Below are 22,459 nucleotides of genomic sequence, written 5' to 3'. Positions count from 1 at the left end.
GGGAACTAAGAGTTCCTAGACTTTGCAAATAGACTCTAGTTTCACGTTTAACACTTTAGCAAATATACAGGATGTACATTCCTGTTTTCCTAGAATGCTCTGACCTTCTCTTGCAACTCCTGATAAGGATGTATAAGAGGTCCTCAGTATGGACGTTTGTGTACAATCACTTCCTTTGGAGCCAGATTTTGCTGCAAAAATCCCCCATGTCTTGAAGTGTGTCAAGTCATCAAATCATGAAGTGTCAATGTCATCAAGTGTGACTTGCGTCTAAAATTGTGTATGACGTTCTCTCATTAGTCATCAATTCTTCATTCTAAAGTTGTAACTTCACCTGTGGCCCTCATTTTCACAGAATATCTCCTATAATATTTTCATATGTGTTCCTGACTCTGAACTTACTGGAGTTGCTACTAACATTTTTCCTTTCAACTCGGAAGCCTCATCCAGGGGCAACAGTGATGGCTGTCTCTTGACAAGGGCACTCACTTTTTTTTCCATGCCATTTTCTCTCCATGTTCTATAAAATACATGCATAGCAAGGAAACATTTCCTGGCTCTTAATGAGGAAATAATCCCACCAGCATCTTTCATGGCATCCTGGTCAGTATGTCCACTTGGGAAGACTGCAGCAGTCCAAACAGTGTCTGAACTCCAGCTAAAGAGAAGTGAAGACCATCTCAAGAGTTTCCTGAAAACAGCATTAAAATTAAGAAAATACAGGTTAAGAACCTTGTTCCATTTCTCTCCTAGTTTTGTACTCTAGGGAGGTAGATCAGGGCTAAAAAGTAGGAGGTTAATATAGATACTTAAGTTCAGTATTTTCAAAGATGTTAGCAAAACCAGGAACTTCAGGCCTCATCTAGTCAAGTCTTTTGGCTTTCTGGTGGATGAAATACACTCCATCTGTGGTCTCCTAGCAAGACCGTGTCATGAAAGTGAAACTCAGTTGGTATTTGCTGTGATTTTTACCCAGAATTCTGTGGTTTGATCATCTATATACAAAGAGGGGGAAGTTGTGTGTAGGTGGATGAAGGAGAGATGTGGGAAAATAAGGAGGTAAAAGACAACTAACATTTTCACCAACTCCAATCTAAATGTGATTTTCATTTCTTTCTTTCTTTCTTAGTGTAGACTCAGGTTAAGGTGTGTTCAGCTGGAATACAGATGGCCAAAGCTGAATGCTTGGTTTTCCTGGTTTTACTTTTGGGTAGAACGAGACAATCTGAATCCGTGGAGGGGAAAAATTATTGTCTTGGCCAAAATGCATAGCTTAATTTTGACCTACACAGAGGAGCTTCCCTTTGGAACACAAAATCCTCACTCTGTTATGACTATCAGTTGTACTGCGTAACGATCCCTAGTGCCTGTGCAGGTATGTACAAGTAACATGGCTATAAAATATACCTCAGCAGCCCGAGAAAATCAGCTATGATGGGGTTTGCTGTTTTCTTATGCAAAAGAGTGAATGCAGAAAGCTGTGAAACAGAACAGGAAAGTCATGCAAGTAGGTATGACAACAGGTGGTAGAGAGACTAAGAGGGACAGCATATTTTTTCACCAAAACCCACGTCATAAATGGAAACAGTAAGCAGAAATAAACAGAGTTTCTTCTCTACCAAACAACAAGTTGGACAGGATGGAACTGTTATGTAAGTAATTTGTATTTAGGTAATTGCTTATTAAACAAACAAATTACCATATAGCTTCAAAGCAGTCATCAGATTTTGACCTTAAAATCTATTGATTACTCTCCAGGTTGGAAATGAGAAATTACCAAAGGAATTAACAACTCAAAACAGGCAGTCAAACAGGATACAGAAACAAGTTCAGCCACGAGGACAGGTATCGTCCTCCACTGATGATAAAGGGCAGTCCAGACACGTATCCAAGGGCAAAAATCATTTACTGTCCACTGCACACACACTGTGCAAAAATAATTTATAGTTTATTGCTCCTGTGAGAAAAGTATTCAGGAACAGATAAACAAATTCATGTTTAGAACCAAAAGTAACAGAATTACTCAGTTACACATAAACCCCATATATCTTCATACATAAGCTTATATGCTGTACATTGTCATAATTTTGAAGTTTAAAATTTACTAAATACAGAACTATATTCAATTCTTTTTCCTAGTAGGTAAAATGATAATATATATTTATGGATTTACGGTGTGTGTATATCAGAGGATATACATGTGCACACCAAATATATATTAAAACAGGAGTACATTGCTATACCACTGCCAGCTAGTGAGACCTGAAAGGGTACCAGCTATCTGAGGATTCACTGTCACTTCATCAAAGCCACGTTTTCCCCATCAATTCCCACTGCAGCACTACCCAGAGGCAGCTGCTGTTACTCCATCCTGGAAGCACACTGCTTTCCAATTCCTACATGTGGTAGCGACACGATTAGACAGGTTCTTTTTTGCTGAAATCTTAACAGCTGACATCCAGCCCAGTGATGGGAAGGAAAAAAGGTCATGAGAAGTTTAAATACTTTATATTGCTACTGTACACCAGCAAATCCAGGCACTTAACACTATCATTTTTATTCTCAACTGTTCTAGAACTATGGATGAAAGATTATCTTTACTAAAATTAAGAACAAACTTTCCACAGACCTCAGAGGAATAGGGCATCATCTTACATTCTAATGGTACTGTATTTTAACAAACTCAGGAGTTTTAAATGTCTGGCAAAGTGTGTACTTTTAAGAGAACCATCCAAATATTTATAATAGCTTGACTGAAATTCATAATCAACAGATGACAAATTCTCTACAAGATAAAGGCACAATATTTACAGGTACTCTTACCATGGCAGCTTTAAAGACAATAAGCTAAATAATTGCTACCAGTCTTTTAAATTAACCTGTTGAGAATCATAGTAATAATCTTTCATAAAAAAGTAGATATGCTTGTGCATTTAGTACTCTTGATTCTGGAACCATCTGAACATGGGCATCACTAACGTACACCCACTGTCCTCCTGATGCTCCCACAGCTTCTTTTAAACCTGAAATGCAAAAGCAAAAAGAAGCTGTGTTTCTTGTCATTCACATAATCACCGAACAAATACAATGGATATTTCAAAAAGCAAGAGAATGCTTCTATCCCACAAGAATAACTCATTATTAAGATGCAGTCTAGTACTTGTAGTCAGAAATTTACACGTCAAAAAGTACTGTAAGAGAAACTGGTGGAAGACAATGCTGACAAACGTACGCTGTCATCGCAGTGTATTTCTGACCCAGAAAAAAAGAATCCTATTTCCAAAGATGGCCGGTGTGAAATGAGGAACACAAAAAGATCTAATCTGATCAAATAATCATTGCAAGGGAAGCACAGAACTGAGGGAGACTTCTGTTTCAAAAATAATATTAAAGAAATGTCCGTCTGGGAAATGAGCCTATACAGGACAGACAGGATAGGGCTTGGTTCTCACTCCTGTCATTAAGGGAAATAGGAATATATTTGCCTTACTCTGACAGCTCAACATTCTAGCCTCCACAAATCATTCACTAACAGATTCTATCCTAGAATCTTATTTTGTTCTGCATATCCAAAATACATTACTAAGAACTAATGTGTTGTTATCAAAACACCAACAGAAAATCTATAGCGAACCTTGTATTCTCCATGAAAAAGCTTCTTGCTGTTCACAGTAACCCAGAGTATTCCAGATTTTTAAGCATTAAAAATCTTTCAATCTTAAAATAGGTGTAATGCTCAAATATACAGAAAATTTAACTTACATTTTCATGGATTTGGCTCCTGTACTAGAATATTTTCAAACAACAAATATGCCAAATAATTACATTTTACAGGGTACAACTATTCATCTTCATGTATTATTTTGACTGGGAAAGAGAGGAGAACTTTCCATAAGTTATGGTTTTAATAACTGAAACAAAAATTCCAATATCCACTCAGCTCAGTTAATACAGAAGTAGTCATGTACTGGGTGTAACAGAAAAAAAAGATTTCTGGCCCTAAAAATAACAGAATACTCTAAGCTAAACCAATTATTTGCTATAAATACCCTTAGAGATAAAGAGCCGTAGCCAGTGGCTGCTTTTGGTGTTACTCACAGAGAAAGGAGGCTTTGTTTGTACATACCTAGAACATTTTTAGAGGTAGAAATATGCTCTAGTAATTTCTTGGAGGGTGTCCTGACTTTCACATATGCAGCATAATGGCCACCTCTCATTGAGCCACTGTGCTCCACTATCCCGTAAAGGCTATACAGCACTCTTGCACCATCCGTAACATTCTGCATTCCCAGAAACACAGAAAACAAAGATAAATTATTTAATGATTTATTTTACAGGCATTTTAACTAGTTTTCAACAGTATTACTTTAAAAGAAGCAAACAGACATCTACGGCATTTCCAAGGGTGAAATACGTCTATTATAAATACTCAAGAGTTTATTCACTGCATTCACCTGCCTTGGAAGCAGCAATACTTTTCCTTAATACTGTTAGATAGTTAGATACACTTAATACTGTTAGATACACTAACACCATCAGGCACTACAGCTTAACTGGTACTAGCTAACATCTGCAATAGCCTTGATATGACAGAAATTTCAATCAGTTACAATTCTGATCTCAGGATACTATTTGAAAACATTCACTCTATAATTTCTCTAGAAAAGGAAGGAATAATCATCATCATCTTCATCCATCCAGTTTAACTTGCACTCAGGACAACAACTGTTGAAGTGCAATAGAAATAAAGATTTGAAATGTGTACCTTGCACAGTGCAGAACAAAATGGTGCCAAGTCTAAAATCAGAGGGAAATCCACATGCCTGTTTACTTTCCGTAGACTCAAACCAGCCTTCAAAAGAAAAGGAAAAAAAGACTGTACAGTAAGAATTTTTAATAGGAAGCTTTTTAAAGCTGAAATGTATTACTATGCTATTAAAATAACCAAACCAAAGAATAAGATTGTAACCGATTTGAACATCCTTTGTTTTCAATACAGAGCCTGCTACACGTAAGCATGATGGGCATGTAACAGGTTTGCCTGGATACATCTGAATGGCTCAATGCACCCTGAAGGTATTAGACAGGTATTAGCGTGTTTCAGAACAGAAATAAATAGCAGTTCTACCAGTTCTCCATATAAAAAGCAAATATTAGTGAGCACAATGACAGTTAAAGAACTGCTTGTTTGCCAGTGGGGCAGAGAAACATATGGGCGGGGGGGCCGGGGGGGAGTGTTGGCCTTTTACCTGGTGGAATCTTTTCAGATGCAGAATAAGAATAGCAGGAACTGAAGAAATCAGCAGTTGTTTCCGAGCATTTGTGTAGACACCTTCCATTTTCTTTTCTGTATTTATGAATATCAAAATAATATGTGAACCAAGGGCAGTCACACAGAATTTAAGCATTTTTTTTAACATCTGACAGAATAGATCGATGTTGCCATGATTTTGTACATGTTGTATAAAATCCGAGGGAAATTTTCTGGAGTAATAGAAAAATATTTTCTCACTTCTCTTGGTTTTAATAAACATCACCTGTCAAATCTGAGCATTATTTTAGCCCATCCTGTGCAAACTGGATCAAAAGTTGGAAGCGTGTACACTATCTTGGTCAGCTTGCACACTGAGATACCTAAAGCTCACCTATAGCACCCACATTTCTTGTTAAAACCATTTCAACTGAAATACATGGATGATCGCTGGAATGAGAAACAAACAGCACAGGTCTCTTCATCTAAACTAATGTCCTAAACATTAAGATAGACATTAACTTTCCATTATTCAGTTCTTTCTGAATGACTACATACTTTAAGAGAAAGGCCTGAGGGGAGAGAGACTCTGCTTCAGGAAGCCTCAAAACAAGCCTCTGCTGTGCAGAGGGAATTGAAATCAGGGTTCTTAGCAGAAGTAGCTCAGTGGTTAGTGACATAGTAAGAGGGAACAAGCCACCAGCACTTTGATGCTGAATAATTCATTGATTTACTGGGTTTATACACATACAAAGGAAAATATTTCATTTGAGGTAGAACGGAGCATTTAATGTGAAAGTAGGTGACTTCTTAAATCTTTTGGTTTAGAAGGAAAAAAATTCAATAATTATTAGATTTTCCTTTTTTTATTTTTTCACAGTGCCATATTATTTAAATACCACTTATTCTCAGTACAAAAAATTATAAATGAATGATTATAAAATACTATTTTTAAACTAATTTTTCTGAATTTGCTCATGCTTCATTTCTGTCTCTCCAGATAACTAGAAATGCACAGAAAACAGGCAATTTTTTCTTACTGTAAGTCTTCCCTTTCTATTTTACTTACAAATAATCAGAAGAGCTTAATTTTTACATCTTTCTGATTTATTATGCATCAAAAAAATTCTCCAGTCCTTTTTAAAAATTTTTCATTATATTTAAACAGTCTTTCTTACTCATTGAACCTTAATGGTCTGCCTGAGCTACATAAACATCAAGGAAAAGATTGTCACAAGCAGGTAGTTCCCTCTCATTTCCCTTTTTATAAATCTTTTAAATTTTTTTTCCTTCTTCATTATGATTGTCTTTTTTTGCTTCTCTTACATACTTAATTACATTACTTCCTCGAGATGTAAGTTGCTAGAGCTAAATATTACAGCATTTATTTCAATGCTTCTAGGACTGTAAAGAACAGAAACAGCAGCGAAGCTTAATATCGAATTATGAACCTATGCACTTTATAGTAATCTTTAAATTAGTTACCTGGGATAAAATAAAGAAAACATGCAAAGTGAATTTTAAGTTACATCTATAATTATATTCTCAAATAAAATTTTGGTTTATTGCCTTCTGGGGATGAAGTTTTGTTACAAGTTTGCTTGGGGAAGCTTTTCTATTTAGCCACAAGGGGGAGGCCCGTGCAGGAGCAACCCACAGGTTTCCAGTGGCAACTTTGCAGAGTCCAGACAGATGGAAGCTCTTTACCTGTGGAGCTGGTTTTCTTCTGATGCTTCTGTTTCCTTTCTGTGCAGCTCTCACATAAAAGCTTGTTATTCCCCATTAGGAGCTCTACAGAGGTGAACTGGTAAAGGCAGGACTGAACAGAACACTCCTTTGAGCTGGTTGTGTAGCTTTGGGAAAGTGTCTGGAAAGCATTTTGAGGGTTTTGGGATAGTGGAGATTTGTCTACTGAGAACATGGAATTATTTGATAAACCTAATGCTGGATCTGCACGGTTCAATTTTTTGTCTTCATTTCTAGTATCACAGAAGCTGAGTTTGGATATGGCACTGGAAATCACCTCATCATTACCGTCACTTGGTTTATTGTGTGGTACTTTAACATTTATGTGGTTGACATGCAAACCAGACACATTGCTGGATGGGCTGAAAACTGTTTGCTTAGAAGCACTTTCACTTTCTGAGGCTTCACTGTCTGCATCAAAGCTGCTTTCAGAGCGGCTCGCTTCCTTCTCACTGCCATCCGTCTGACTTCCATTTACAGTGGAGTCAGCAGTCGTATCTTTAGAGTACGGGATGCCAGAGCTACCATCCCGCTCAAGCTTTTTGTTTTTTTCCTGCATGATAACAGGACTTCTTTCTTCTTCATTTGAGGAAGCTTTTCTGCCAAGCCGTCTTTCCTGGTTCAGTTGATTCTGTAAATTATGGCATTATTATTTCAGTTTTACAGGGAAGAAACAGAAAACAGATCTATGATCTAACGCAACTTTTGAAACATGACAACTTCAAAGCAAATTAAACCTATTATTTTCTATTCTCCATCTCTCACATTTTAAGCTACTTGATCCCCTTAAGATCTTTTTAAACTAATTTAGGATTAGAAACCTACACCCCAGTCAGCTAAGAGATCAATACCTCCCACAACTGATACATTCACTTTGTGACAGTTGTGGATGGCACACCTGAAGTGCTACTCATTTAATTGAACTTAAGCTTTCAAAAGGTTCTCAAGTTTAAGCCAGGCCCCCGGCTGCCCATCAGAGGCCTTAGCTGCTGAGCAGCTCCAGAAGAAAATTCAACTTGGCTTGTGGACATTTGTCTTAGAATTAAATAAATCACCCCTAGTCGTGTTTGCTAATTTGCGTATTGCCTGAAGTTGGTGGTTTTTATCAAGATTGCAAGAAGGAAAGAAAACCGATTTTGCTGCCACAGAAAACTACTACTATGTATTTAAAACCAAAACCAACTAAAAGCTGCAATGATTTTAAGTGTTTTATATGTATTCATGTTTCTTTTCTTTCATTTGGCTTCTTTCCAAAAGAACTAAGCAACTTTCCTTCCCCTTCACTTTATCCTTTATCAAAGTTGGATCAAAATTCTAGTGATGCAAGTGGGAATCCTTCCATTCACCCCAACAGTTTTAGGCCATTTTACCTGTAACAATCAGTGTCTGCACCCTCTTTCCACCATTCTTTCCTTTGTTTCCACCATACTTGCTTTTTTAACTTCTGTCTCATTCTCTACTCCTGTCCTTTTTTCATATGGTTATTCTGTTCTATCTTTTCTTCACATGTGTTTAGAGCGTGAAGACTTGGTTCAGGAGACTATTTATGGTCCTCAAGAATTCCAGCTGAACTCAGCTCCCAAGTCCTCAGGTTGCTGAAGGCCAGGTGGATCATGGAAACCATGTTCCCCATCTCCAAGACTCTCTGGTAGGTACTGTTTTTGTTGTACCCACTACCAACTCATCCCTTGGATGGCACCAATGCAGATTTGCTTGCTCGCTTAGCCATCATTACAGTTCCTGTGATTGCAACCAGAAACAAACTAAGAGGATAACAAAAAAAGAGCAGGCAACAAAACCAAAAGCAACATGAATTGAAACTAACTTGCAAATGTCTTTTTTTTCTTACAAACAAAACCCTGCAACCAAAAACTAAATGGTTCCCCATGAATGTCCTTTCTCACACTTCTAATAATGGCCTAATTATTTAAAAACAAGTCTATGTCAGCTATATGTGTAATGCCTCCATTGACAGGTGTCAAAATTCCACCCTCCTGTAAGTCTAGGATCTTCAGAATAATCTCAAGATGACTGGTTAGTGCAAGCATTTAAGTTCTCACCTTATCTTTTGTTACAGCATGTTTCTTGACAATTTTGGGTTGATTATTCAGTGCAGTGACAGAAGAACAGTTACACTGACCAAGATCTGCCTCTTGTAGGCTTTTACCTTTACCTGTTCTTCCCAAAGGCACGGGTTTTGCAACCTAAGAAATTAGACAGAAAATTAGGAAAGGAATATACCAATTTTATATTCCTTTGCAACCTACAGAAAAGATGAATGTAGGTAGGTTTTTCTCTGTTACTTTAGAAAATAGTAACCTACATAAATCAAATTAACTTGAATTGGGGTATAAGACTACTTTCTAATTTTATTTATCATAAATATACTGTCAACATCTTTGAATGACTGACTGAGAGCCACAAGAAATAGGAAGGATAGAAGATTCCTGTACAGAATACATATCATATCTTCTATTGTAGTATTGTATAAGCACATGTGTAGCTGTACAAGCTGTGAATTTATCAAAGGGGACACGGCTCTCCAGAAGTTGGTCTCTCATGCAGCCTCCCACTTTATGACATGATGAAGGAGCTGCTGCACATCCCCCATCACAGTGATGGCAGCAGCATATCTAGACTATAAAGGAAAGAGATGACCATAAAGTAATGCACATCCTCAAGTAAGTGCAGCAATAGCTAAAAGCCAGCAGATCCCTCTCTCAAACAGAACCCATGAAGTTTGCATGTTACATGTCAGCCAGGAAGCACAGTGGCCCAGATACTCAGAATGTTCTTAAGGCTTTAACTCCCATAGACATCTGCACTCAATGCAGCAACAAAGATGAATCATTTTTTATAAGCAAAATGGGTGTTTGGAGTCAAATACCTTTTATCCATTACATTACATTAAATACTCTCCCTTAAATACACATGAAGGATAGGGCAAGAGCCTTCTCCTAACCCACCCCTCCTACTCTCAATTGAAAACCCCAAGGCCCACAAAACCAGAATATATGCCTTCAAAGGGACACAGTTCCTCTGCAGCTAATGGGGGCATTCTGTAAAATGCTGAAAACACCAGAATAAATATATTTGAAGTCTATCCATTTTTACACTGCCTCATGCCATAGGTGCACTTCAGCCCAAGGGACTCAGGTTCTCTAGATGCAAACCAACAGGCTAGAATCTAACATTTTGGACCTTAAAACCAGAAGTTTATAATGATTCTGTTCATACAAGTATGTACTAAAAATACTGATAAATTATGCTAATCTCAGACCTACATATAATGTATATTACAAAGGTCATTTGTCCAGAGTTTGGACTAATTTAAATATATATGCACATATGACATTGCATGGCTATATAAATAAAATCGTGTAACCAACAGACGTATGATAATACTCATATTTATGGGCAAACATACATTTTTGGGCTTGAAATCAAAACTGTGTGTATATCCATAAACAACTCCATAAAGGTATATAAAAATAATCCACCAGAAGTGATACTTATTTATTACATATTCTGTTTCTTACCCTCTCCTCTATTATAGGAAGTGAAAGATCAATGAAAGGTTCTTTTACTGTTGAAATCTTGAAGAAAAAGAGAAAATACATACTAAATGTGAGCAACAACGTATGGGTTTAGCACACAGCTCTCTTTTTTAATATCAGATTATCAGAAACTATACAAAAAGCTAATTAGTTTCAAGATGTATCCAACTACAGTGAAGAACTTCCCACATCCTTTTCATTAAAAATGTTCAAGTTAGTTCTAATTTTCTTTCTAACATTGCACAAAAAATCAGCACACAGACACAAAGGGCAAGGCCATTCATCTGGATATGAACTGGACCTAGAAGCAGCGTGGTGCTCAGTTTTTCTAAGCTCAAGACAGGTTTTCAAGTCCTGTGGGCCTTCTAAATGCAGAAATTGTGCAGAAAGGTTACTTGTAGGGCTTTCTGACCCTGGACACTTCCACACAGGTGTTTGACCTCATACGTGGTTAAGCAGCAAGAACTCGTTAATGATAATTAGATGACAGATTCTTACGTGATGCTCTCAGAAAATATTATGTTGGGCTTACTGGTTACAGCCAAAAGACTTATTAGAATCTTTCACACCATAATATATACTAGTAATTGTTAAAATAAATCAAATCATTGGAAAAATAGGGGCTGAAAAAAACCCACAATCTTCTTTTCTGTACTGAAGTTTTATTTTGCTGTCTATAACCCATATAAAATCTAAGCTGAAACTGAAAATATTTGGCAACTAATGACACTCTCTCTCGGCACTTTCCATCTGCTTTTATGACTAGAATATCTCGTCCAAGCCTATTTCTTAAGTTCTCCCCCTTGCCGTTATCAAATTCCTTCCAAAAGTGACTTTTTCTTACTTCTGGAAAGACTGTGAAAAACAAAGCCTTAAAAAAAATATATAAATATCATATGGTACATGAAGGTTACTGAACACAGTCACGCTCTCAATTGTTGTCCTTGTTGCCCTTCTCTTTCATTTGTGACCCTATTTTCCAACTGCAACATTTCATGTGGACTCGAGGTTTACTTCTACCTGTTGTGTGAGGGACTCGGCATAGTTTAGGTTTTGGTAAAGCAATAAATGAGATCGAAACTATTGTAACTATGATGACTGACTGCCTGATGAGCAACGTTCAAAGGATTCCTCTAGAGAGCGAGTTTGCATGAACAAACGTTAAGTCAAAAATACCTTTGCCAATGCAGGCAAAGCAAAGCAAATGCTAAACGCTCCCTCAAATGGCCACAGCTAGCAAATTCCCAAGGCCTGTGCAGGCAGAATATAAAAATCCAGCAAAAAATAAATTACAGACACAAAATGCATACAAGTCAAAATTCTTCATTGATGCTAGTAGCACATGATGTTTAATTTGCACATCACACATAGGGAAGTTTACCTGGCGCTGTGAGACTGTGCTTAATTATTCAGACTGATTGGCTTACTTAATCTTTATAATATGAAATACAATGTTTTAAAACAAACACAAATGCAACATTCAATTAGAAAAGTCATGCAAATAAGATTTTTTTCTTCCCAAGTTAAAGAAAATTATAAGGATCATGGAAAGCATTTATGATGAAATGTCAGTAATATTAATTATGAAAGGATATGCTGTTCATTAGGGTTATTATGTTAATTATAAAAAATACTTCAAGGAAAAAAAGAAGTAGTTTTAGCATTTCCCCACTCATACTAATTCAAAACAAGTAATTCCCAATTTTCAGGTATATTCCATAAGCAGGCAGGAGGATTTATGTTTTAAGACAGGCAGGTGTTTTAAAAATATCAAATAAAATTGAGGTGTAACATGGATCATTATAAAATTTGGAACCTCCAGCCTTAAGTGAGATGTAAAATCAAGCCCAATACTTGAATCCTTTTTAAATTCAAAGGACCTTTCTTCATAGGTTTGGGAGGATAATGCTTTAAAGAAGGAATAAATAATTTTAAATGAGAAACTTTCAATAAAGTCTTGTTTTTACAAACAAACAAACCAGTATAAAATTGATCATACAATTTTATACTTTCAAGACAATGTAATTAAACCAATATGTGATCTATTCCACATCAAACCAAATTCCAGAATACCTACATTTTCACATTCCTCACACATGACAGTGCTAGTCAATTCACCAACAAAGATTCTATCTATGAAGTTCATCTTCACACCCTCTCTTCCATATGCTGAAAAAACATTGCCTTTTTTAAATGTGAAAAATAATAGATCCAATGCCACACTATAAGTACAACAAAATTCTAAGTCATATTACAGAAGCACAATTGTTAAACATATTCAAACTGTTTTGAACACAATACAATAACTAATACATCATATACTATATTATCTCAACATTTAAATAGACATTTTAATGAGATGGTTCCCTTTTATTCTTCCCTTCCCCACCTACTGTAACAGAAGAATAATACCATATCTCTTGAGAAGAAGCCTTTTAAATAAATCTCAGTTTTCCTTTGTATATATAATATTGTATTGCCTTGCCATAGACATTAGGGTAGCAGACAGACTGTCATTCTTTCTAAATAGTTTCTGAAGCTATAGAACTCTAAAAAATGAGACAAAAGCTTGTTGCAATAGTTCCCTATTCCTTAAATGTTGCAGATTTGGGAAGGAGACTTTCAAGACAGCTTAATCATTATTCAAACTTTAATTAAAACAAAATCCCCCAAATTAGAACTTTTGCATAAACACATGCAAAAATTAATCAGAAAACTCTCGTTTTGGAAAAAAAAAACAACAAAAAACCCCAACCAATCATGCCCTCTTCTGTAACAGCTCCCTATCTTGACTTTATAGTCATATTCAGACTGGTTGCAGTTATCAGTCAACTGACAGAAATAAGTTTTATTTATGGAAAGCGGCTTCTCTGAGTGAAACAGTAATTGTGGCTATATAAAAAACCTGAAGATGCAGCAGGCTCTTTTAGAAAACAAAATTAAATTCCACCTATTATTAAAAGAGGCATTATTAATACAGTGGAAGCCTTTATCCTGGATAAATCAGAACACATTAAGCTCTCTAAACTTTAGATACACGCTAGGTGGCACTAGAATAATACATAATAAAAATTTTATTACTACAGTACATTTGGATTGCTGTTTGCAATAGCCAGGTTTGAAGAAAACAGTATTTAAAAACTTGTGCATTATTAAAAGTTTTCAATAGAGTTGCATACCTTTGACTTTTCTTCTAGTTTCTTCATCAGCTGTCTTAGTAGTTGGATTATTAAATGCTTTTAAGATACCAGTTTGTATACGCTATAATTTAAAAAAAAGGCAAAACACTTAGCACGTATTTTAAGCACAAACATTCTAAAAACTATTAATATTTTATTAGATTTTTCCTACTCTTATTTCCATAAAATAAGTGTAATTTAATACTTTAAAACTACTCTTATTCACTAGCAGGGTCAAAACTACATGAGCTTAGTAGTCAACCATCTAGAAATTCCCTCCCCTTAATAAGTAAGCTGTCGTAGAGTGCTCAATAGGTTATCAAGACAGTATGAGATTTTCAATGAACAAATATTATCCATTTTTTCCACTGTTGGGTGGGAAATAATATACTGCAGAATGGACTATTACTGATTGACAGCTAAGTTGGCACTGGCACAGGTTGCCCAGGGAAGCTGTAGCTGCCCCATCCCTGGAGGTGTTCAAGGCCAGGCTGGATGGGGCCTTGGGCAGCCTGGTCTGGTGGGAGGTGTCCCTGCCCATGGCAGGGGGGTTGGAACTGGATGATCTTTAAGGTCCAACCCAAACTATTCTATGATTCTAAGTATCTTTTAACAGACAGACGTCAATGTATTTTTATTATTTCTATTTATTTTCTAACACTGCACATTTCAGAGTTATATTAGAAAACCTTAGGAGAAATACAAAACTTTTTATGAATCCATGAAACTGTCATCAACATTTACTCAAAAAATCCTAAAAGCTACATTTTTGAAAGAAAAATCAGTAAGAGATAAATTGATACAGGAGAGCTGTAGCTGCACCTCAGATCCAGGGGAGCTTCCCCTACCCTGTTTCTCAGCTGCCCTGGCATAAAGAAATGCTGTGTTCCTGAGAGGGAACCCTAGCAGCAGAACTGCACAGGCTGGTACCAAAGGCAGCTCAGCCCAGCCTCCGACGTGCTGCAGAGAGAGATGCAGAAGATGAATCAGGTCCCCTGACACAGAACACTGCAGTGTGCATGACCCGCGCTACCCTTCTTCCTGGCAAACGTACTTGCTCTCTAATCCACAAACTCTTGTAACATGTACGTGTCTCCTGTGTCAGTGTGCAAGTGACATTTATAATTAAATGTGTCACTGAAGTCACTCTTGGCACAAAGTACCATTCTAGAGACAAATGGTGACACCATACCTACTGCAAGTAACTCAAACCCAGTATCTTAACAGGAAAAGAATAACAAATAGCTCTTGTTTGCAGGCAGCAAACTACACATTCAGGCCATAGATTACACAAGCGTTAGGATGACAGGCAGCGTCAGAGGTTCGGCTTCCAGTTCAGGCACCCATCAGACCAAGTCATAGTCCTACCTTACGAGAATGTGACCTGGCTTGTGAATTAATTCCCGCCGCCCTGAGCTCAGCTTTGTTCATCTTAAAGCCAACAATATACTAAAAGGACTAATCAATAGGTAATTCATGAAGTTGAGCACCATAAATGGGTCTAGGGCCATAAGCAACCCTTTTGTTGAGATTAGCGCGTTGAACCATTTATTTAGGTCAAAGAAAGACACAGTCTTTGAATGGACAGGGTGCTGCGGACAATGGCAGCAGACATTAATCAATTAGCAGCAGGGTTCAGCCACTTCAGGCCCTGGTGTGAAACCATCTCTGGCCCACATTGCTGGAAACTGCAGACGCTATGTCATCTTTATTGTAGTATCGAGAAGCTTTTATCTTCAAAATCCACTTTATGTACCTATGCACTTTCTAACTTTTTTTTAACAGTGATAGGAAAAAATTCAGTGCTGGTGTCAGGTACAAGATACAAAACCACAGAGAAGAGGCAAAAAGCGTAATGTTATTTTTTGTTAGTTCCTATAACTAATGACATGTTATGTATCATATCCATTTCTCATGAAAACTTCTAGGGTTTAAAAACAATCTTGGAAGGGATAGGGAGGCAGGGACGGCTGCGTTCAGCTGTCTCACAGGTGGATGGCACAGCAGCAGGCTGCCCTTTCAGCAGGACTGCTCCCTCTTCTAGAGTAAAGTTTAAAAGCAGTGTGAAAGAGAAAGGTGAGTGGCTGTAACCCCTGGCTACCTGATCTGGTGGCAGACAGGCTGCTGCAGGCAGGCAGAGCTGCTCCTGCCTGTGTCTGGCTGGCGCTCACAACGGGCCTGACATTCGCTGTTTGTCACACCATCTACAGACCCAAAACATAGGATAATTAAACAAAAAAAAAAAAAAGAGAGCTTTTACTAGTACTGTCAGTGGCGGAGCAGCCCGAGGTGATAGATGGGTTTGCAGTAATGCAGCGTAAAGGCAGCAAAGGGGTATTACTGCAGGGCAGGGAAGGAGCAACCTCTCTCTGCCTCGCAATGGGGGCAGAAATACTGCTCCAAAGGTCACTTAAAATTTTTACTGTCTTCCATTACTCTTCTGTGGTAGCTACTGTAGCTGTCGCTGCTCGCTAACAATAAATGATTCAAGAGGGAGATACAAACGCAGGTTATCACAACAACAGCATGTTCACTGGTGAAACAGGAGACTGACTTGAGGGGAAAGCATAGTCACCCACGGGGAGAAGCTGCTTAGTTGTTCTAGGACTGCTTTTGGTGAATCCTCGTTTGTGAAGCAAATATAGCTTCCACAATTCATTACATAAAAATCAATGAACAACAAAATAAAGTTTCCCTCTACTGCAAAAACATGACAACTGTTTCTTAACAAAGGTCAGCTGCTTCTGTTGTGTGCCCTGGTTCACAAGAGCTAATTCTGAAAGCCTGATAAAGTCAAGGTTAAGCTTTTTCTCCCTGTAGTTCATCTCTGCTTACAATCAAGTGTACTGCTGCCAAGACCAATATATATTAACATTCTGGTAAGATGGGGATTCATCCAGTGTTACTCTAGTTTAGGCACTGGGTTCAGACACAGCTTTGTATCTCATCCCCAGCGTAATTCAGCTCAGGATCATGACATTCGTCACATTACTGAATGAGAGGGAAGAAGTATGCTGGTCAGGATGAGATTTAAGGCCTCCCTTTTGATAAGGCTTAGAAAATGCTATTTATCAAAATATCATCTGAAATGAAAGTTCCAAGACTAAGTCAGGCAGAATAAATCTGATATGGTCAAAATAGTTTAAGCAAGCAAACGCACTTCCTTGTACTCAACTATGCAGGACTCGGAGATAATGATGGAAAAGAAACATGCGAAAAGCCACACAGGAATGTTTTTAATATAACATGTTACATACTTAGCATACTTAGATATAGATTTTAAGTCATCAAAAGCAGCACCTTCACACTTTCAAGAGTCAGAAGCAACTTCACAATACTTTATTTTTGTTGTAATTTTTTCACTTAAATAGATGTCAGTGAAAATTACAGGCAGGTCCACAGCTAGGAGCTTGTGGGAAACCTTGACTGGTTCGGGGAATCAGAGTGTGAGCCTAACATTGGCCTTGAATAGATGCCTGTGTATCCTTGAAGAAGCTGGAAGGCGCCAAGAAGAGCCGAATAAACAAGATTAGGAAGCTGCCAGGCCGCAGATGGAATCATCCAATTATGAAGTTACAACAGAGAAAGTCATCCAATTATGAACGGTTGGTCTCTGGCTAAAACAATCATGTACGAACACAGTTCCAGAAGGGGTATAAAAAGTCTTGTAAAATCAATAAAGATGTCCTTTTGCTCAAAACTTCTATGTGTCGTTGACAGGAGCTGACTCATTTCTGCCCTAAAGCTTTGCCCTAAAATGCATTTTGCCAGCTACATCAGAGGTTCTATTTCTACTTTCTTGAGCATGCAGAAGTCCTTTTCTTGTCTTTTTTTTTTTTTTTTAATAAAGGCAAACATTTCAGATCCCTAAAGATCTACTTACAATGCTCTTTCTGAAACTGGAGCTTTTATTCCAATCAGCAGCTTTAACATAGCAACAGGAACATAGTTAAGTGCTCTTTCCAAAAGTCATTATTTTTCTAGGGAAAACAAACCCAATCACTGATACTCCATTAAGTATATCTTTAAAACATAAAGAACACGAAGAACATTGAAGGAGTGGCTAGCAGTTTACCATACAGTCAAATAAATTCTTTAAAAGCACACGCAAAGACATTACCTTTGTTTCTTCAATCCTCATTGCGTCCAACAGATAGTGCAGAAGCTCCTGGCTATCCTGCTGCTGGAAGCCCTTAAATCGAGGAGCCCTAAGAAAGAAGCATTGGGAGGATCTTAATAAGACAAAGTCTACATCAGGCCCTTGTCATATGCTAAGGGTACAAGTAGGCGCAATCCCTGCTGGACCTAATGGGGCTTTAAAAAGCTTCTCCTGTGGTTGCAGTTACTCCAACAAGGCAACACTTGCACCTGGGCAGCATTTTGACCCTCTCAGGATGGCTTGGATAAAATACAGCTTAGCCAGTCGTGTTTCATCCACGCTAGCATCACTTTGCTGACACGCCACCCCAGTACTTCCGTATCACCAAACGTCCCAATGTTATGAAGGAGAGAGAAAGAAGATTTTCAAAGTGTTTAACCTCCTCTGCCAATTCAGCCTTCTCTCTATGAAGAAGAAATCTCAAATGTGCATAAACCAGTCTGTACACAGTAAAGCAGAAACAGGACTGCGGTCTGAACTGGAAAAAGATGATCTTGAAATAGAAGGGAAGTCACAAGGTTGTGCATGAAGCAAACAAAAACTATGGGTCAAAATCCAAATGACTATATTTCTTAACTTCTTAAACAAAAGTATACACAACCATCTCTTCCAAATGGCTTCACAGCCAATCAATCCTGTAATCTGCAGCTTACTGGACTGAGTGAACAGTCAATGACTATGATGGCAAATGCACTAAAAATAAGTACCATCACATAAACATATGAATTTCAAATGCTGTTAAGAAAACATAAGGAAAAATTGTAATAATATGAAACCAAATATATGTAATTTACACTGTACTGTTAGCCTTTTATTTATGCAAAATTTCTTCAATTAATATTACAGATATTAGGGATAAATGCTGCAGACATACAATTTCCACTCTAAGAATACTGCTAATGAGAAAAGCTAATGTTTAGGGCACATTTTTTTGGTAGGAAGAGTTAATCACCCTTGTGCTATCAGGTAAGAGCTACTCCTGTACTTGGTTCATGGAAATTTAAAAGGATCTTTTAGAATTATCAGCTCACACCATATCGACATCCAGCCTCCTGTTCTACAGTCTAACAAACTGCAAACCTTCATATCTGAGATCCATAATAAAACATGTAGTATTACCAGAAAGAAAAGAAACACAGCTTCATATCTAAAATGTACAGATCTCAAAACTGATGAGACAATCTCTTCACAGTTGTTCTGATTCAGACAATATATCTGAATCCAGATTCCAAGAACTATCAGGTCTGTAAAAGCAGGTGGTAAATTAGCTACATATAATCTGATTTTTTTTTTAACCCCCAAAGCTGGTTGTAGGAATTGTATGCACAGCTGGTTTTGAGAGTAAAAAAAAAAAAAAATCAGAGATGACAGAGGTCGAAGTTTCACAAGTCTTCTTCACCGACTCAAAGAAACTTTCCTGGTTCATGCATCCTAACAATGAAGTATATCAAGTATTTTGCCCCCAGGGCATATTGAATAAAAAAACATTACAAAATATAGCTTTTTTGCAGTTTCTGAGTGCAACAAAACAAGTTATCTAGACAACCCATGGAAGATCATAAAGTGTCCACACTGTTACTGTGATTTAAAATCACAACATTTCCTACCAACATTAGCTTACTTTACCATAATCTGAACAACCAGCATTGAAAAGAAAATCCTAATGCAATGCTCTTTTCTCACACTAATCAGGTTTAGAAGACGGGGTATAGTGCAGTCCATCCCATCCAGACTTTATAACCCTTGGTAAAACTTTGTAAAGTCTCATTTCCATACCACATCTGTAAGCACAGGCGGCAGATATACCAGCCCCAAGCCTACCTGAATGGGTTTCTGCACAGCTGCCCCTCCGGCTACCTCATAAGCACACTGAGCACATGAAAAGGACTGCAGGTAAAAGCATGAGACTGCAGCTCTCCAGCTCTACTGTGAGTTTGTTCATGAGGTAAGTGATAAGCACTTTTTGTATAACTGTACGCCACAGCCATCCTTTTTTTCCAATAGCACTGAAGGAAGGCGCACATTTTTGTTTTGCTTTGGCTTTAAGATTCGCAATGAGCTAAAAAGCATTAGAGCTGCAACAGAAAAAGATACTGCTTCTACATAAATAGTAACAATACTACCTTTTGGATGTGTGATACCAAATAACTGCCTGAAATTCCCAGATTACAAGCTCAACTTCTAGAATAATATATACTGGCTGCTCAGAGATCTAAGTCATCAAAGACTGCAACAACTTCTTGATAAAAAAAAAAATAAATCTGATTACTTCCAAACTTCTCATCTCTAGAAACTAGACGTCTTAGAGGAAAAGGTCTACATGCCTTGGAAAATACACATCTGGTGTAATGCTTGTGCCTTGAGCTTACACCGTCCTTCGAGCTGTCCTCCACCATGGTGTCTGGCCCCAGCACCAGCACAGACGAGCCAGCTTGTGAGTCAGCCCAAGGACACGGAAGGGACACGGGCACTGCCTGAGTTTCTACCATTAACACTTTACTACACAGGACAAACAAAAACCAAAGGCTCCACAGGAAAGGCAGTTCTTGTAAAAAAACGCCACCAGCAGCATCCACACAAGCCTCATAAACCAGAAGAGGAAAAGGATTTTCAGGCTATGATACCATCAAGGCCAGTGGTGTTTTAAGCCAACTGCACAGAGGTAACCTTGCCTCGAACGCTGCCATTCAAAAACTGCAGATTCCTTTTTTTTTTTTCTACTCACAGCATCTATACATATTCTACATGTAATAATTTGCAGGCACAGATTACATGGAAATTACAGAATACACTTGTGAATATGTGGAGAGATAGGTGTTATCCTTACTGATATAACCATAGCTAGAAGGCTTCTCGTAAACAATCTGGATCTCCAGCTTCTTGCAGTCCCAAATGAGACTGTGTAAATATTCACTATTAATATATCTTTATTCACATTAACTCTAACTTACTGGCCAAACCATATCTGTATTTCCAGGCAAGTTACCCTTTAGATGTTTAATTACAGCCTTGGACCGATTAATCTAAAATGGGGCCTAGAAGGGTTGGCTTTTTGCATTTCCAGTAATGCCACCAAATGCCAGCTGTGACTCGCTGCATGCTGGTAAGAGCACACACAGGCTTAATCACGTGCACCCCTTCCAAAATCTAGCACGGGGGACAACTGGCTGGAATTTCACCAAACTGAGAGAGCAGCCAGGAAAACCAACCACTTACTTTGCTACTCAATCTTATTAAATGCATGTTAAGCCAGTTTTCATTTTCAGCCTCAGACTGCGTGCTCTGCCTGACCAGTGCATTGAGCTGTAAATACCCATCGGTATTTTCTCAAGGCACAATAATTTTACTTGCCTAGCCATGCTCCTCAGCTGTTCTAGGGTTCCTGAAGGTGAGATTTCTTTCCCACTCATACACTAAATCTGCTCAGGTTTGCTTCAGAAATTCATGCTTATGGAGAGGAGAAATTAAAGGCAATGAGAAAATGCATCAGACACGCACCATGCTACAACACTAAAACTTAAAGCTGAGCAAATGTTGAGATGCCAAGTTAGGGCACAGCAGCCCTGAGCTACAGGCACTACAGGGATACAAGGATCTCAGTTTTGAACTGTTTGCTGGAGGCACTTTGGGATGTAACTGGAGAAGGATCTAAGGTGACGAGGCATCTAAGGTCAGTGCCTAAAATTAAGCGGAATAAACCTGGACCCGCATAAGCAAAACAACACGTTCACATTTACAAATATTACAGTTTTGCATTTGTACTTCATATCTACTTTTTGACACAAAGTTGACAATATCCCTAGTTAAAAATGATCTAATGATGCTGCCCTACTATGAGACTTACTATAAAACCTGGAATGAGCACAGCAGGTGACATTTTGAAGCACTCTTTTTAAAGTCAAGTTTTTCCTTACATGTGCAGGTCAAGCTGTAAAATTAATTTCAAATTTAAATTAAAAAATCAATTAATTCACGCTTGAAAAACTCCCCTTAAAGATCAAATGTTTTGGTTTAATTATTAAAATGCAAGCTTTTGCTTCCATTAAAATAAAATGTTTTCCAAATAATTTGATTATTAAAAAACACATTCTTAAAAGCACTGAAACTTTATTTTGGATCCAATAAACCACTCAACATACACTAAAAAAAGTAAATAACATATGTATCTGCGTGTAACCTCCCACTGATGAACATACAATGGCCATTTCAGATGAAAATGAATTTACTAAATGATATTTCAAGGGAAAATAGCTTACCTATATGTCCCACACAATTTCATTGGCTTTAATGAAAGGCAGGGGGAATGAATTCAGTCATGGCAGGTTTTTTTGTTGCTTTTAGTCTTTCATTTTAATAGTACATAGTGCATCTATAAGGCCAAGATTATTTAGGCTTCCCTTTGCTTGTACTAAACCCTCTTCCAGCCTCACAGAAATCTACATGCTTGAATATAAAAGGAAACAAGGAGACTTCCCACACTTATAAACCGGTATTAGAGGGGAGAAAAAGGAATTAATCCATGCTGATACACGGAAATCTGACAACTAAAAGATGTGTGCTCTTGTCT

The 22,459-nt window shown here is 37.7% G+C and overlaps 1 protein-coding gene across 6 annotated transcripts in view; it reads right to left on the bottom strand.

Moving 5' to 3' along the window:
* Positions 1–22,459, bottom strand: part of USP45 (ubiquitin specific peptidase 45) — a 56,175-nt gene that overhangs the window by 2,310 nt on the left and 31,406 nt on the right. For 4 of the 6 annotated variants that reach the window (XM_069851137.1, XM_069851139.1, XM_069851140.1 and 1 more), the window contains exons 9-18: positions 17,854–17,941; positions 13,734–13,815; positions 12,632–12,723; positions 10,537–10,593; positions 9,058–9,201; positions 6,959–7,628; positions 5,250–5,347; positions 4,766–4,852; positions 4,127–4,280; positions 35–3,023 (exon numbers count right to left, since the gene is read on the bottom strand). In XM_069851137.1, the coding sequence (XP_069707238.1) occupies positions 2,890–3,023; positions 4,127–4,280; positions 4,766–4,852; positions 5,250–5,347; positions 6,959–7,628; positions 9,058–9,201; positions 10,537–10,593; positions 12,632–12,723; positions 13,734–13,815; positions 17,854–17,941 (1,606 nt within the window). In that variant the 3' untranslated portion in view covers positions 35–2,889. Of the gene's footprint in view, positions 1–34; positions 3,024–4,126; positions 4,281–4,765; positions 4,853–5,249; positions 5,348–6,958; positions 7,629–9,057; positions 9,202–10,536; positions 10,594–12,631; positions 12,724–13,733; positions 13,816–17,853; positions 17,942–22,459 lie in introns of those variants that run through there. The other 2 variants (XM_069851141.1, XM_069851142.1) reach the window with 2 other exon arrangements.

Source organism: Phaenicophaeus curvirostris, chromosome 2, assembly GCF_032191515.1.
Source record: "Phaenicophaeus curvirostris isolate KB17595 chromosome 2, BPBGC_Pcur_1.0, whole genome shotgun sequence".
NCBI classification, from domain to species: domain Eukaryota; kingdom Metazoa; phylum Chordata; class Aves; order Cuculiformes; family Cuculidae; genus Phaenicophaeus; species Phaenicophaeus curvirostris.
Note: the sequence above shows the minus strand (reverse complement) of the source record. Positions and strands in the feature narration are given on the sequence as shown.